The 18488-nt window shown below is 38.5% G+C and overlaps 1 protein-coding gene across 1 annotated transcript in view; it reads right to left on the bottom strand.

The window, feature by feature from the left end:
* Positions 1 to 5025: 5025 nt before the first annotated feature.
* The window catches only part of GABRG3 (gamma-aminobutyric acid type A receptor subunit gamma3), a 630845-nt gene continuing 617382 nt past the window's right edge, over positions 5026 to 18488 (bottom strand). The window contains exons 8-10 of the mRNA XM_067755811.1: positions 17156 to 17352; positions 16826 to 16885; positions 5026 to 11635 (exon numbers count right to left, since the gene is read on the bottom strand). Of these exons, the coding sequence (XP_067611912.1) occupies positions 11354 to 11635; positions 16826 to 16885; positions 17156 to 17352 (539 nt within the window). The 3' untranslated portion in view covers positions 5026 to 11353. The remainder of the gene's footprint in view (positions 11636 to 16825; positions 16886 to 17155; positions 17353 to 18488) is intronic.

The following is an 18488-nucleotide window of genomic DNA, read 5'->3' as shown; positions in this document are numbered from 1 at the left end:
CCATGATGTCATCAGCAACCAAGTTATGGAAATGAGAAATTTGGCAAAATTGGCTTTGAGCTGGAACGAAAGCATGGTTTGGAGATGACCTTTTTTAACTTTCCATCCTTAACGAGGCCTTTATTTTGTGGGAAATTATTCTCCTCAGCCTTGGATTTTTCTGCCCTGTTTGGTTTATTCAGTTCTTTTCACCAGAGAAAACTGTGTAGAAGTTAACTTCTTTTAGAATTTAACTTTTTGTCAGCAGTTACCTGTATTATTCTGCATCTTGCTTTTAAAGTGGCAAATGTTCCTTTTCTCAGGTCAGGTGTATGCAGTTGGCCCACGTTTACTGATTCACGCAGTTATGTGGTTTTTCTGTTCTGTATTGTATCTGTAAGGTGAGGAGATTTATTCTTTATTCAAAGTGTGGCTGAAGAAGTTGAGAGAGACAGATCAGATAAAAGATGAGTGTCCAGCCTTTGTTTACATGCTCGATTATTATTTCTTTTTTTCCACCTTTTATTTCTATTCCGTTGGTCCTCAATGAATTAGAGCCAGACTTCTTTTTAAATTGTGACATATCTGGCTGGAGTCTTGTGAGGTGTTTGTACCCCATTGATTATATCATACTATTATACCACTACTATTTAAACATTCACCACCAATAAAACGTACTGATTTCTAACCCCTTAAAGACATCTATGAGAACTTCTGAAGTTCTGGCAAGTTGAATTGGCTTGAAAAGCAGAGGTAATACAGTGTGAGCCCTCATGGCAATGATTAAGGAATGTAATATGATTGGCGACGCTGACAGGAAAGGCAAATTCACATCTGAAATCCTTATCTATTCCAAAGAAGAAGAACCACTCGCTGCCAACTCAAGGATGCAAGGCTTTGCAGTAATGAACCTGTCAGTATCCCTACGGAAATGGTGCCACATTGAGAAATACGGTTGGCTCCCATTGGTAGCAGAGGGGTGCTCATTAGTGGCAAATCAGTTTTGGTGAGGGAAAGTCCACTTTGTTGAGCTCATGATGTCCTGCATCTCTGCTCTTATGGTTATTTTGCATGTGGACTTGATGCCATGAAAGTCTACATCCCTTACTCATGCAAAATGCTTAAACTTTCCAGCCCTACTCAGGCTTGGAGTATAGAATCTCCGTTCATGAAGGATATATCAAGCTATGTATCTTTAATAGTAGCCCAAATCAGGCACTACATCTCTCTAGGCACACTAGGAAGCCAAGAATCTATGAGACTGGTGAATGGTTGTGAACACAAGAACACGTTTCTGTTTCAAAACTCAGGATTTCTCCGTGGGGGTTCTCCCACTATAGCTTGTCAAAGAAGCCATCCGTATTTGAACAGATACTTTAAGTACCATTGGCTCTGCTGGGTCACAAGACCCACATTGCACTTTAGGCTCTGTACTAAAGCATCATCTGCCACTCAGAAGGGCTAACCCAATGCCCAACAGGCTATCGAGATGATTAGGGTCCCCCCAGGTTGGATATATTATGAGAGAAAACACTTGAGTTTACCGAGTCCAGGGATAAGAATCAAGGAGAAATCCAATCATTCTTCTGGGCTCCTAGAAGACGAACATAGGTAAACAGACTGCTTAGTCCCTGACTTCCATATCTCCCTCTGACCTTAGACCGTCTTGTCATTTTGTGTATCCAGGGAATTAAAAAATTCTAGCCAGAATGGAATTACTCCAGAAATTCAGATTATTTTCCTTTCCTCTGGGCACAGTCAACCTGGTGAATAACTCCTTTCCTCTGGGAAATACTTGGAAGGAGAATTGCAGTATAGACAAGAACCCACTTTTCAAAGGGACCTGCTCAACAAAGGGGCTCTGAGTCTCTGTATTGTCTTAAACCTGTGGCCAAAATAAGAGTCCATGAGCCCCCATTATGTCAACATGTGCTACAACACCCTGGCCCTAGTTCTTCCCCGATTTATATAATCTGGTATAAAGCCTTCATAGGCTTTGCATCTGTCATTGCTACAGACCTTGGGATCTATTAGACTTTGTCTCAGAAGCTGTGGATCAGATTGCTCTGATTTATCTTCCATTCCTAGGGCTTACCATGGCCATTGAATCTACTGCCTCTGTAAGTTAAGTCATGCCACTTACTCCAAGAGTTAAGGTTCATGGCGGCATCTCCCACCATTGTTTGCAGTCTCCACTGAGCTTCCATGGATGCTGGAAGTCTCTAGCTGAGACCTTTCTAGTCTCTTGGTGAGGGCAATATCCTTGAGAGTCCCTGTTTGTGGCTAAATGGTGAATGGATTAGTTACACATGGTACACCCACTCCATTTCCACGTCTTAAAGACTTGGGCCGTTTGTTTCTGGTTTATCAGAGAAGTGCCAGCATCCCAATGTCTTTGGCTGAAGACTACTATGAATCCAGGTTTCAAGTCATTTTACTCAAATAGTTTCATTGTTAAGCTTTAAAACAAATTGCTGGTAATGTTTAACCCCTTCATTTATAAATTGCAGTCAGCCCAGTCTTATAGCTGGTCCTTTCTGGTTCTAATATCCTTAAGGTAACTCCCCAGCGAGCTTTACAGACTCCTGTGAATACAAATATTCAAGAAGTTGCAGTCTCTCAAGTGTGTATGCAAACTCACTGGGGAATAGAACCTGACGTTCTCCTTCTGGGCTGTGCTTGGAGGTGACTTTGTGTTGAGCCCGAAACAATGAGAAGAGCATCACTAGAGAGGCTCCTGGCCCAGGGTGAGTCTTTGAGAGTTTTTAGAACAGAGAAGCTAGTTTGATGTGAGGTTGGAGGTTCAAACATGCCACTCCAAGCCTTAGGGTCCCAAAGCATGAGACTTCATGAAGGTTCTCTTTTACTTAGAATTCCTGGTCTGTAACCAGTACATTCAGGGTCTGAGCATAAACTCTGTTTTTAATTTACAAGTAATCAAGTGAGGCAAAGTTCTATATATTACTTTTCAGTAGAGAGTAACTGTCATTGATTTCTGTGGATCTCTACTGAACACTGTTGACCTCACTTTGACATTTTAGCACCTTGTTTACCTGTCCTTTTAAAATTATTTTTAAATTTTTTTCCATTTTACTTTTTATTTTTTACATATACATGTATCCATTTTTTTCAAATTCTTTTCCCATTTAGGTTATTACAATATATTGAGAAGAGTTCCTCTTGCTATACAGCAGTTTCTTGTCTGTTACCTATTTTAAACATAGTAGTGTGTACCTGTCAATCCCAAACTCCCAGTCTATCCCTCCACCCCACTTTTCACCCCCAGTAACAATAAACTCATTCTTCTACTCTGTGATTCTGCTTCTGTTTTGTAAATAAGTTCATTTGTATTTTTTTTATATTCCACATATAACAAATATCATATGATAGTGGTATTTGTCTGGTTTACTTCACTTAGTATGATAATCTCCAGATCTATCGATATTGCTGCAAATGACATTATTGCATTCTTTTTAATGGCTAATATTCCATTGTATATATGTACCACGTCTTTATCCATTTATCTGTTGATGGACATTAGAGTTGTTTCCATGTCTTGGCTATTGTATAAACAGTGCTGAAATGAACATTGGGGTGCATGTATCTTTTTGAACCATTTTCTCCAGATATATATCTAGGAGTGGGATTGCTGGATCATATGTTAGCTCTATTATTTGTTTCTTAAGTAAACTACTTAAAGTTCTCCATAGTAGCTGTACCAATTTACATTCCATGGTCTTCTGAAAGAAATATTATTTTCCAAACAAAAGTTTGTTTCAATTAATAAAAAGTAAATGTTGGCCATAGTAAAAATAATTGTCTCAGATATTCACTCCATAAGGTCAAGGTTTCCGAGGCACTGCAGAACTCGTGTGCTAAGCACACGAGTTCTGAAGTGTTTAAAGCCATATTTCCAGCATTTAAAATATTTTTCTTCATTTTTCCTAGGTGTCTAACATTGGGCAAGCCTCAGCTTTCTTATCAGTAAAAAGGCGACAACAACAGTACCTCCTTCACAGAGAAGTACTGCGATACAGCGCACGTAAAGTTCTTAGCACATAGTCCTCTATAAAGGACAGCTGCTATTGTAATTTACCAGCGAAGGGACCTTCAACTTTGGTGACAGACCAGGGAAAACTTGACAATTCTGGTAAGAGGAAGGAATTAATGAACTTGAAATGTTTACCGGTATTCAAACGTAGATCGAAGTAATCCAAGAAGTAAAAATACAGATACTTGTGAGTAGTCCAATTGACATCTGAAAACCTAATGCAAAGTTCAGGAGCCTACGTTAAGTCTTGGAGCAGAAGTGAAAGCTGACAGAGGTGGAAGAATATGTCTTATAGCCCACCCTACCCATCATTCCTCCAGTACCTATCCAGGAGCAAACGGTTTGTCTTGCTGAAGTCATAATAGATGAGCTAGGGAACCTGATGATTTTTTTCAGTAAAATGTGTTCCGTTCAAATTGACCCAAGCAGAATGTAAAATCTGTCTTTCCTTCCTGGTGGCAGTTGCCATTGGTTTGCAGTCCTGTTGGCGAACACAGGGTTTTACTTTAGTGTCGGGCTGCAGCCCTTAGGAGCGGCTATTCAGACTTTTCAGGTAGTCAGTTCTTCCTTCCCCATGCATGGATGGTGTTGGAGCAGTAAACCAGAACCTTACCCACACTAACCTATGCCTGGACTGCAGGTGAAGCCCTCCTTGGCTTGGCTAGAGCCGGGTTTCATGCTTTCCATGGGTGCAGGAGGGGTGGCTTGTTCAGAGTGTGGGTTCTCTTTCTGGGCTCTAGCAGGAGTGGAGAAAAAGGGCACATACCTTGAACATAGGTCACTTGTAACATTCCTTCTCTTAACATTTGCAGAATCTTCCTCTGGGTAGGGCTAGCACAAGGGTGAGCTTCTGAGAGGAGCAGTTGGTGTTATAACCCCCTTGGTGTGCAAGGACCCCCATGTGGACCTGAAGGGTCTTAGCAGTCCCCTTTCCAGGTCTCTTGTTTGGCAACCCACAACCAGAAGACATCTACTCAGTTCAAATATTTCTGCCAACATGTGCATTTATTTGTATTAGAAGTACAAATGTAGGAATCCAAATACAAATACAGAGGGCGGCCCAGCCCGCCCAGAGCAGGGCACAGCGGGGATCAGACCGGTGAAACGGGGCGCAGCGCTGCCCGTGTCGCCAAGGCACATTAGGCACGGAGTGCCTGCTTTTCACTAGGACACCACGAGCTGCCCAGCTAGCAGGGAGTCACGTCCTTGACAGAGAGGAGGAGGACAGCAGGACATGGGGCCAAGAGTCAAAACCTCCAGTCCCTCATAGGACGACAGTAGAGCAAGGACTGTGTGAAACCACTTGATGAGGGTGGAGACCCTGACCTGGTCCTCAGCCCACTTCCCTAGAAAAAGACCAGCACACACATTTGTCCAGGGCGCCTCCCCTCCCTGGGTCAGGCTCCTCTACACTGAGCACTCAATGCAGATTCCTAGAGGCTCTCAGATTCTGATATCCATCTCGGAGGAGATGAATTCACAGGCAGGAAAGATTCCACACAGGAAGAGAGCAGACATGTGCATCTTTTCTCCCATTCTGCCTGAGGCATCTCTTAGGGCCCCGACTGTTTTCCTTTACATGCAAGATTCAAAAAGAGAAGACTGCACACTACGGCTCTTACACGTGGCACAGTTCACACTAGACCTGGTGCTCGCTCACATTATACATGAAAGCTGTGTCCTAAACAAGCGCTACAGTGACTATATGCAACCTACATCTTGAAGAACTACTTTTGGCTTATCAGTTAAAATAGACCACAATGCACAAATGACCAAAGAATCACTCAGGTGCACCCTAGTGAAAAAGTGATGATCTTAGTAAAATGCAGGTTTGTTTGGACTCCAAAACAACTTCTGATCAGGTATTAAATTTGATTTTCTTTTTAAAGAAAGAATGTGGTCCCATTCTTCCAGGAAATATATTGTCAGTTCCTCTGTCTGTGTTTTCCTGAAAATGGTTAAGAAGCTAATACGCTATTATTAAGAAACTGTGCTCCTCTTCATTTCAACTATGTTTGGGGTAATACAATTAGAGTAATACACACGCTAATAAGTTTTCCCAGTTTTACCACTGTAATGGGGACACAAATTCACACATCACTGCATGTAAACACAAGATTGCCTCTTACTCTTCACAAGACAACCCAGGCCTAATTCCTGAAAATTATTGCTCTCTTAGAATCTTCCAGAGAGAATGCATTTGTGAAGAATGAATATTTCATTTAATCCAGGAGCAGCTTGTAAAGAAAAACATACCATGTAGTTGCACATACATACGTGTGTAAACATGGTTCACTAGCACAAAACTAATCATTTTGAAGGTCAAGAATGATTGAAAGTATCCTTTTAAATGTTTTAATAGAGTTATTCTGAAGAGCTAATGTATAATACTGTAAATTTCATCAATATATTTTACCTGTGTCTATTTCTATCCAAAAGTAAAAATTCCAAGGTATATCAGACTTGTTAGACCTAACAAGTGTAACAAGAAGCGTATTGATATTCTTCATGGGCTAACACAATTTGAGGTGTACACAGAGTGTTCTTCTTTGGGAAAAGAGCTCTTAGCCAATTTAAATTTAACTTCATGAGAAGGAATTAAAAAGCCAAATGCAGTAAAAGCAGTAACAAAAAACAAAACAATAAAAACCCAAAAGCAACCGAAGAAAAATTAGATGAAATATCTTCCTAAGGAATCATTTTAAATTCTGATTTGAGGCAGTGTAGACAGATAGGACTTCTGGGACAAAGAGACGCTCTGGAAATGTTTACGGCGACCAAAATTTTGAACTATGATCTGCATATTTTATATTTAAAGTGAAATCAAACTTTTCCATTTTTAAGTTCTAATTGTGTTATGGTTTGGAAAAGACATAAACCTTTCTGCTGAAGGAATAGCTAAAGACTAGCATGGAACATGAAAAAGGACATAGATGATGATGTTGATGGTGTTGTAGTTGTTGGTGATGATGATGATGATAATGCTGTTGTACCATATTTTATTTCTTCTAAAATCCTATCATTCTGCTGCCAACTTAAAAAGGTCGTCAGCAAATTACGAATTTTCTATCAATACTTATCTTTTAATTACATTGAAAGTCACTTCAAACTGAAGCTTTTTCTCTCTTTTTTTTTTTTGTGCTATACGAACCTCTCACTGTTGTGTCCTCTTCCGTTGCGGAGCACAGGCTCCAGATACGTAGGCTCAGGGGCCCAGCCGCTCTGCGGCATGTGGGGTCTTTCCAGACCGGGGCACGAACCCGCATCCCCTGAATCAGCAGGTGGACTCTCAACCACAGCGCCACGAGGGAAGCCTCTCTTTTTCTTTTTATTAACCTCTCTGTAAGCTTCGCGAGCCCTCCTGTTCTAACCAGGGCACGAACTCAATAAATGGGGCAGTTAGCTGATTGGTGGACGAGTTGACTGGAACTGTTAGGTGATAGGGTGGTCGGATCTCGTCGAAGTGACTGAAGTGCAGTTCTGTTTATTGAGGGGCTTTCACCTGTCAGCTGACAAAGCTGACAGCCCAAAACTTTCCTGTTGTAAACATGAATAGCACGTGAAAAACCCTGTTGTAATAAATACTAACTAAATCAAAGCACTCATCATTTGAGGCTGAAAAATCAGTCTGACAGTAAGTTCCTCTACTTTTTAATGGAAAATGAGAACTTTAGTATTGTATTTTGTGAAAAACTGATAAGTGGGAAAAATAGAATCCAAATAACTAGTAAAGAAGAAAATATAGCAGCCACTTCCTGAGTCTGGAGGATTTGATTATTGGCACTCAGTCTTCACTCTCTCCAACCTACACAGTTTAAATTGTTCAGCAGTTTTATTGATAGAAGACCATACTTCCCTGCAAAAACCACTATCACCCTCACGTTGTAGAGTAGCCCATTGGGCTAGGAAAACTGTTGTGTTTACAAATGCAAAAAAAATGACGTGGTGGAGGTAGGTGACTATCTGAATAGCGCAATCAAAATGATTTACATTTCCCTCCCATTATCTGAATGATACATTCATATAGTGTTGCTTTATGTATGTGAGTGTGCATGCTTGTCTTTTGTCTTCCTAATTATCTTCTAGTTCATTTTCTTATATAATAAAATTTTAAAAACCAACTTGGTTGGACTTCTCTGGTGGCGCAGTGGTTGAGAGTCCACCTGCCAATGCAGGGGACATGGGTTTTGCTACAGTCCGGGAAGATCCCACATGCCGCGGAGCAGCTAGGCCCGTGAGCTATGACCGCTGAGTCTGCGCGTCTGGAGCCTGTGCTCCGCAATTGGAGAGGCCACAACAGTGAGAGGCCCGTGTACCGCAAAAAAAAAACAAAACAAAAAACAAACAAAAAAACAACTTGGTTAACTCAAAACATTGCAGACTTGTTAGTGTATGTTCAGCTACTTTCTTAGCACTGATATAAAAAAATTTAGTGTGTATGGGAGCAAAGTAATGTTTTGTTCACATTAAAAACCAAAGCATCATTTAACTAGAGAACATTTTGAAAAAAGTAGGAAACATTCTCCATTTTGGCCTGAATAGAAGAAGACCAGGCTTATATCCTGGAATTGCTAATTTGTAATCACAAGAAATTTTAAAGGGAGAGGAACTGCCCTGTCTAATCTTCAAAGATTATCAGACATTTTATTTTAAAAGCATGGTTTTATATTTCAAGAGCTATGACTGACTGAGGTGTTTTCTTATTTTCTCAACATATACGTGTTTTCTCCCCATAATAATAAAAACCTTTTTTTATAGTAAAACGTAAATCACCAAGGAATATGAGAAAGGGGTCTGTCACTTAGCCTGAACTTTTATTTTTTGGCTCTTCTGATGTGATTATTCAATGCAGTGGTAACTGCTAAACTGTGTGAACCTGAAGCTCCCTAAGGCATATTTGAGGAAAAAAGTGTACACATTACACACTTCCTCAGTTTTGGACAATTAGAAAGGGGCTTCAAGAGAAAATTGTGAATTTTACATTTACAGTGTGTTCACAATCTGGTACTTTCCCTCTTATTTACATGCACTTCTCTGAATATTTTTAATGTGATCAGGTTCTCAATTCTAATAGTAAACATTTCAATGTACATTTACATCCAATTATGCTTATCCTGAGTCATTCATTTTCTTTTTACAGAAAGAAATTGAAGATTAAATTTCATACATATATATATATAAACACTAGTACACTGGTGTGTTTAGATCAGTAGAATGACTGAGGTTGGAGAGGAGAGAATGTTGGATTCAGAAAACAGAGATGATGCTATACATATAATTTCATAAGAGTTGCCAATTATGCTTAAATATTGAATGGCCTTGAAACGAGAAGCATCAGTAAACATTTCTGAAGGTATAATTGGAATAAATATATGTTATAAAAATGCTTTTAGGTTATTTTCTTCCCCAGAATTTCACTGGCAAATTGTCTCCTCCAGAACTTCTTTTAAGAAAGAATAGATTGAAAGTCTTCATACTGTTAGAAGTTATAAAGTAGGGAACTGTGTTTGAGAACAACTTGGGCTGCCCTCCTTGAGTGGAATGTGGTCAGGACACCTCCAGAGCCCTCCTCTGTGGATGAGTGTGAGGTTGATGTATTAGGGATAGGGTGAGACTGCTAATAGGTAAAATTCTCCAATTGAAGAGAAATTTCATTTAGGCCAATAAGTTCAAACTGTTTCTCTACAAATACTCATTGTTATTTTATGTTTTAAATTGGATTCTCTAAATAAAAGCCAACTGGCTTGTGGCCTATGTAGCAACTAAAACATCAAATGGCAGGAAGGAAGTTGACGGGAAGAAACTCAGTATCTCACATTATATAGACATCCTTGAAAACTGCATGATAAATATATCAGTATATCTGCATTCACTTGATACTAAACAGTGTTCATACAAATAGACTAATTTCAACTTTTTCTGGTCTTTTCCACTCATCTTTTCTGTGTATCGTCTACATTCAGTAAAGTGTATGAAATTAGCACTTTTCTATATCTTCTCTTCATAATGTTTTATCTTTTTTCTGAGTAATATATGTCCAAATATATAATTAAAATAAAATGTAATTTCCAATAAAACAAATACAATTTTCTGAATGAGAAAGAGGAAAAAAAATTAGTACGAAATTTTTAATAATGCCAACAGATATTTATGTGTTAACCTACCGGTAGGACTTTTTCTTTTCCTATCAATGATGGAAAGCTTCTGAAGAGTCTTGTGAAGTACATACTAGCAGCCAGTTATAACAAAGAACTAACATCAAGAAGCAACTTGGCTTTGTGTTATAAAAATATCAAAAGAGTAATAATTTCAAGGTTTTTTTTCCTTTGGAATCTTGCTACATATCCATATTTCAAAGTATAAAATAATTTTTTCTTCAAAATGTATCATTGATGATAACCATTACCCATTTTTTTGCTTCTAAAGTTGATTTCACTTGAAACAATATTCACTAAGAAAATTTTGTAAAAATTCTATGTACACTTCTTTCACACACTGGAAAGCAATGTCAAAACAATGGCTTATGAATGCTGTATACCCATCTTTGAAAGATAATCATTGAACTCATAATAGCATATACTGTGGGGTTCACCTTCGTCTAGTAAAACACAACTCAAGGTAAAATGTTGAACTACTGGTGTTCAAAGATAAACATCTTTGACTTTAGCTACATGAGAATTTTGAAAATTCATTTTTTTTCTCAACTGAAAACTTGTGGATAATGCATATACATCCTTCCCAAACCTAGGGTGAAGTTATTAAAGAATGCCAACCAGTGAAGATGGTGCCAGAGCAAAGAGGCCACAGAGAGAGGAAACTGGGTGGTAACTCACTGCAGTTCACACTTGAACTCAGATTGCCTGGGCGCTGAGATCAGTAGAGTGTATCTTGGCCAGCAGTGACTTCGCATACATGGACACCGGTGCTGCCAACGGTTGCAAAGAAAAGATACAGAAAGGGGCCGGGTCTAAGAGCTTCTCAGATATTTGCTTGTAGGTTTCACAGATTTCTTCACAAGGAAAATTCGCAGCTGCTTCCAATATCCAGAAAAATATATCTCCACGTTACAGATTCAGTAAGAATTAACAAGAATATCACTTTAAAACTCAATTAACCTGTTTGTGTGCTCGCATGTTTGTGTGAGCCTGAAATACATAATAGAAATATTTGCCACATACTCCTACGCTGCTCAAAGGTATTACATAATTTCAGATAAACTGAGTAGTATCTTTCCTTGCTACTCCAATTGATCACTATTGGTCTGGGTAGGGCCAAAGTTTAGAAGGAAACCTAACACTCTTCATTTTTCACCAGGAGGAAAATTTAGAGATACAGATATCCCACCCAATAGACCAAGTTGAAGAGCAGGAACGATGTAGGGAAAAAGACCCGAGAATATGAGTCTAGTTCCAAGATGTCTATGTGAATACGCCCTTTTCTCCAAGATCCTGATTTGCATTCTTCATAGCAGCAGAAGAAGCTCTGACAGTCTTTCCCATCCAGACACTCATAGACACAGGTGTCTTCAAATTCCTGCCAGTACACGGAATTGTTTAGGGTAACCATTGCCGGTGGTGGTGGACTCATATCAAGGAGAGAATAGTTCTGCTGGCAACAAGAAAAACACAAATATCAACATGAGATGAATCAAGATCAGCCCAAGGTGTATCAAGAAATAAGTACAGTTTATGCCTGTTCAATAAATAAAGAGGACTGTGCCATGCCCTATGCCCACCCTCATTCCTGCTCTGAAAAGTTCAGTCTTTGCAAATTTAATGCATGAAAAACTACAGTGACGTTTGCAAATCTTGTATTTCTTGGGTTACTGATAAGGGAGAATAAGCCTATTTTCAAATGTGTATTTGCAATTTCAAGTCCCTGTTCTGCCTATTTCTCTTCTGATTTGGAGTACACACACACACACACACACACACACACACACACACACACACACACACACATATAAAATTCCGCAAATGTTAAAAAATACATATAATAAAGTGTGGAGAAGTAAAGTTCTTTTTTTTAAATTATCAAAGAGTATTTTTAAAAAGTACATAAGGATGATAAGAGAATCTTCTTGTTCCATGCAATTCAGGTGAAAAATGAGTTTTCAATGTGTGGATACCAGACATTGCTTGTCATCTCTAGATAGCCAAAATCTGTGTACAATTGGAATGTTATATTTTCTACTTCACAAGCTCTCCTTCTGATGTTGGAAGTCAGTATGGAGCAGATAAGGAGACAGGACAATTTACAGTCACACATAAATGAAAATAGTTTGATTAAATATATTTGTAGCTCTGTGGAGTCAAACCACAGAGAAGCAGGTAGAGATGTAGAGCATTCGGTATTACTACTGGTAGCCTTTGGGGACATCTTTTTAATTCGGAATTGATTGTGTGTGAGGACCGACCTTAATGAAGATGTCCTCGTCCTACTGTGCACAAGCCAATAGCCAGACAGGAGCATCACGGTGCAGCTGTCTACTTTCATCAACAATTCTAGGCAATGGGCAGAAATGAAAATTTTGCTCTAAGTTAGGTTATAATGTAGATACATATCCTCCCTCTCCCTGAGAGGGTGTAAATATCACCTGAAGGTTTGCTAAAAAAACAGATTCCTGTGTCTGTCTGAAGTATTAGTATTTTTCTAACAAACTCCAGTTGGAAAATATCTGCCTTTATTGAAAATGGCACATGAATTCTGACAGTGTTCTGCCAGATTTTCATCATATTTCTTCAACACTTTGTACCTGTGTAGGGTCACACAGAGAAGCTCAGCAATTACAGGCAGGCGAGCCCAACAGAAGGAGCTTACTCAAAATGGACATCAGAAGCCTCTGCAGGGAAAGAGCTCACTAGAGAGTCAAAGGGTGCTCATGGAGGTCCCAGGCTAAAACTATAAGATATCTGGGACAAAACTGCCTATCACACTCCCTATCCCACCTCTCGAGGTGGTCACACAGCACCGAGCTGATCTCCCTGTGCTATGTGGCTGCTTCCCACTAGCTGTCTATTTTACAATTGGTAGTGTATATATGTCAATGTTACTCTCTCACTTTGTCCCAGATTACCCTTGTTCCTCCTCGTGTACTCAAGCCTATTCTCTAGGTCTGCGTCTTTATTTTTGTCCTGCCACTAGGTTCATCAGAACGTTTTTTGATTCCACATATATGTGTTAGCATACGGTATGTTTTTCTCTCTTTATGACTTACTTCACTCTGTATGACAGACTGTGGGTCCAGCCATGTCACTCCAAATGACTATTAAGTTTCACTTTATGACTAATCCATTGTACATATTGTCATATCTTCTTTATCCATTCATCTGTCGATGGACATTTAGCTTACTTCCATGACCTGGCTATTATAAATAGTGCTGCAATGAATATTGACGTCCATGTCTCTATTTTGAATTATGGTTTTCTCAAGGTATATGCCCAGTAGTGGGATTGCAGCATCATATGGTAGTACTGTTTTGGTTTTAAAGGACCCTCCATACTGTTCTTCTTAGTTGCCATATCAATTTACTTTCCCACCAAGAGTGCAAAAGTGTTCACTTTTCACCTTCGCAGCATTTATTTGTAGTTTTTTGTGTGATGTCCATTCTGACTGGTGTGAGGTGAAAACTTGTAGTTTTGATTTGCATTTCTCTAATGATTAGTGATGTTATCATCCTTTCATGAGTTTGTTAGCACTCTGTATATCCTCTTTGGAGAAATGTCTATTTAGGTCTTCTGCCCATTTTTGGATTGTTTTTTGAAATTACGCTGCATGAGCTGCATTTTGGAGATTAATCCTTTATCAGTTGCTTCATTTGAGGGTTTTTTTCATATATATATAATTTGCTAGGCAAAAGCTTTTAAGCTTCATTAGGTTCCACTTGTTTACTTGGGTTTTTATTTCCATTTCTCTAGGTGGTTGGTCAGAAAGGATATTTCTGTGATTTCTGTAATAGAGTTTTCAAAGCTTTTGACATAATTCAAAACCCATTTATGAAAAGACTCTCCAGAAAGTAGACGTAGAAGGAACCTACCTCAACATAATAAAGTCCATATATGACAAACCCACAGACAAACCCACATCATCCTCAATGGTGAAAAACTAAAAGCATTTCCACTAACATCGGGAAAAAATTTGCCTACTCCTACTGTTATTATTCAACGGCATTTTGGAAGTTTTAGCCACGGCAATTGGAGAAAAAGAAGTAAACGGAATCGCAATCGAAAACAAGCGGTAAAACTGTCACTGTTTGCAGAAGACATGATACAACACCTGGAGTACCCTAAAGATGCTACCAGAAAACTGCTAGAGCTAATCATTGAATTTGGTAAAATAGCACGATATAAGTAATGCAGAAAAATCGCTTGAATTCCTACACACTAACGACGAAAAATCTGAAAGAGAAATTGAGGAAACATTCCCATTTACCACTGCAACAAAAAGAATAAAATTTCTAGGAATAAACTTTCCTAAGGAGACAAAAGATCTGTATGCCGAAATCTATGACACAGTTGAAAGAAATTAAAGACGATACAAACAGATGGAGAGATATATATCATGTTCTTATGTTGGAAGAATGAACAATGTGAAAATGTACTACCCAAAGCAATCTACAGTTTCAATGCAATCCCTATCAAACTATCCATGGCATTTTTCACAGAACTAGTATTTTAAAATTCACAATTTGTATCGCAACACAAAAGACTACGAATAGCCAAAGCAATCAAACAAAAGGAAACAAAAGGAGCTGGAGGAATCAGCGTCCCTGACTTCAGACATACTACAAAGCTACACTAATTAAGACAGTATGTTACTGGCACAAAAACAAAACTAGATAAATTGGAACAGGATAGAAAGTTCAAAGATGAACTGACGCCCACGAGGTCACCTTATCTTTGATAATGGAGGCAAGAATATACAATGGAGAAAAGACAGCCTCTTCAATAGGTGGTGCTGAGAAAACTAGACAGCTACAAGTAAAAGTATGAAATTAGAACACTTCTTAACACCATACACAAAAATAAACTCAAAATCGATTATAGATTTAAATATAAAGCTTGACACTATAAAATTCTTAGAGGAAAATAAAATAGATATTTTAATTAAGGAGTCTCCAAGGTCATCTTCAGTCCAGCTAGGTTCCTTCCCGACTCACTCCTGTTTCGCCTGTTTGTATATTGCAGCAATGTGACTTTCTCAGAACGCTGTTTCCTGGCAGCAGGTACTACTGCACACCCAGAGTGGACTAGCCTTGCATACTATGGGCTGGGAAATCGTGGCACAGTTATTTGGACAACTTTCCCCAAAGCAATGTGTGGTCATCAGAGGAGCCTGCTGCTGACCCTCATCGCAGAGAGGTTGCTCATCTCTGCTTTTCCTTTTCGGAGGTAGTGGCCCGTCAACTAAACTAACATGTGGATCTTTCAGAATAGAATTGAAGATATTGTCAGCTAACTCCCCCTTCCTCTTTCTTCTGAACTTCTGTTGAAGTTTTCTCTGACTGCGTCTTTGCACATAGCCTGGAACTTTTTCTGTCTGTGAATTGTTTTTCTATGACTTTCTTCAGGGTCATTACACTTTCCTGCTTAAGAAAAATAAATTCTTCTAGCTTCTAGTTATTCTTTCTTTTGACAGTATCATTTCTACACCACTGATGTCAATATTTCTTTCTCCACTCCGAGCACTCTGGCAGTGTGAAGACTGAGAGTGGAGGAAGATATAATGTGCTCTCCGGCCTCAGGCTATTCGTTTTGATATTTCTCTGTTATTCAGCATCCCCCGCTCCCACCCGTTCACCTTACTTTTCAATGCGTTGTTATTTGGCAGCATTTGATGGCCAGAACTATATGTTCACTGTGTAAAAATGGCCTTACCTTCTGTCAGAACTACAATGATACACACTTGAAGAAATGCTGAAGAAAATTGTCTGAAATGCACTGAACATACGGTGCTGATCAGCAGTTAGAAAACCAATTGTGGTGTATGCTTGGGCATAAATTATTGTCAATTTCTGAGTTCACAGGTATAAAGGAATAGAAATAGTTATACGTAAAAATTGTTATATGATAAAAGCGGTAGCGCACATCAATGATTTAAAGACATATTTTTCAATTTTTCAATAAATTCTTACATTAATCCATACAATCAATATTCAAGCACATTAATAATTAAATATAACAATTTTTCTTTAAATTGTGAAACCTTACTCAATATTTAAGAGGCCTTATGTTTTCAACATCTCGGCGTCCTTTCAGTAGAATGGGTGTTGTGAGGATAAATGAGTTGATACATGTACTGGTGGAATGCATTTTGGCAAAACTTGTGCAATCTTTGGCGTAGCCAATTCTGCGTCTAAGAATTTAGACTAATAGTTACAAGTATGTACAGAACTGTAATGATAAAAATATGTTTACAAGTGAAAAAGTGTGGATTAGCCCTTTGTCCAGCCAAGATTGTGCATCAATCATGAACATATGATACAATTATTAAGATGATCCTATAAATTAATATTTTGACCCAGAAATGTATTTATAATTATTTTTGAGTTACAGGAATATATATGGTATACACTTTTACCCGGGGGGGGGGGGTGGGTAGAAGGAGTGCTTTTTTTCCCTTTATTTTCCAAATTTTCTTAATTGGACATATTTTAAAGAATTAAGTACATTTTTGAAGGGAGTACATGCATTATTCATTGGCCTCCAATAAGTGCATATGTAAACAATAATATCTTTCTATTGTAGTTTATCCAGAGTTCTCAGAAATATTTGCACTTGCAGTGCTATACGTACGGAGGGGGCTTGTAGACTTAAGTGTTCATGAATCCATCTTGAGGAATCTGGATATAGTAACTACAAGGAAATCAGAAAAAGTATTTAGAAAACTACTATGGAAATCTGCATCACAAAACACTGGTAAAGAGTAATATTTAAAGTATGATCACATCAGTCCACGCCACTGGTAGGTGAAGCTGAAGAGTGCTTGAATGTCACATTCATATCTTTGGAATACCTGTGTTGTATTTTTAAAGACTTCTTCAACTATTTATATCATTATATAAGATCCTATGAATAAGAATCATTTACCTATCCTCCCAGAAAATCTTTGCTACTGGAACTCACCGATGTCTTTTTCTTAGTGCTAGCTGGTTTTCTACAACTTGAATAGTAGTTGAGGGTAGCATACTCCATCAAAGCAGCAAAGACAAATAAGAAGCAAACGGTCACGAAGAGGTCCATGGCTGTCACATAGGAAACACGAGGCAAGGATTTCCTGGCTATGGTGCTGAGTGTGGTCATGGTCAGCACTGTGGTTATGCCTGCACAGGGAACACATACCAAGTTGTGAAAGGGGTCACACAGAATCCCTCCATTGCGACACAGTGTTTTATTTTTATGTGACTGCTTCTTGACATTGCATAAATAGAATACATTTAATTGTAATTGTTTAATTTTGTAAGCAACAGTTCCATAAAATGTTTTATTATAGTCTTCACATTAACATTAAAATACCTGAATTAAGTTAATATCTTCCAGTTTATTCAGTTATTCTCGTACTGTTTGACATTTTGCCTCTTAAATATATTTTTAATGAAAATACAGTTTTCAGTCCCCTGTACTTTCCGTCAGTTCGTCATCTCACACTTTTTTCTGCCCAGATAAACCACTTTTTGTCTTCTTCTCTATGCAACTTGTAAACTCTTTTTCTTGAAGACTCAGCACTCTTTCTGAGGCAAACGGCTTCGTAGTACCCCAGGCAGATCTGATAATATGTAGTTTCACTATTCCTGTACCTTCTATGTACCTTACTCTTCTGCTTCTCACAGAGAATTGCATATGTCTTTGCAGTGTGTCTCCCTGAACTGACTGTGTGATCATTAAGAGAAAAACTGTATCTTGCTCATCTTGCTTGCCTATTACCTAATATTGTGCTTAGCATTCTAGGCTTTTCAATAAGTGCTTTGCATAAGTGTATTGATTCTTTGATTAATTAGTTAACTAATCACACTCGATTCAATCTATTTCATATATGTCGGCTAACACTAAAGATTTAATCAAAGACTGTGGAAAAAATTAGGAAAGGGTCATACATGTGATGAAAGAAGAACAAGAAAAGGAAATGGAGTTTACTAAAATGAAGAGAGAAATAACTGGATGATTATCATGTGAAATGATGAGCCTGCAGGAAATTAGAACATGCAAGAACTGTCAGACAGGCAGGCTAGTGACATAGACAACAGACTCACAAGAATAGACATTTTAACACTCCACCTCTGTGATTTAAAGGGAGTACTATAAAATACCTGCCCAGAAGTACTAATCAGGGATCAGGTATACGTGACAGATGCACACACATCAGATACCAGGTTTGCAGTTTGCATCCCAGCTACAGTTTAGTGCATATCTGGCCTGGCAATCAGCAAAGGCCAGTTGTAGAATAAATCAAACAGCACAG

This window comes from Pseudorca crassidens, chromosome 1, assembly GCF_039906515.1.
Source record: "Pseudorca crassidens isolate mPseCra1 chromosome 1, mPseCra1.hap1, whole genome shotgun sequence".
Classification (NCBI taxonomy): Eukaryota; Metazoa; Chordata; class Mammalia; order Artiodactyla; family Delphinidae; genus Pseudorca; species Pseudorca crassidens.
Note: the sequence above shows the minus strand (reverse complement) of the source record. Positions and strands in the feature narration are given on the sequence as shown.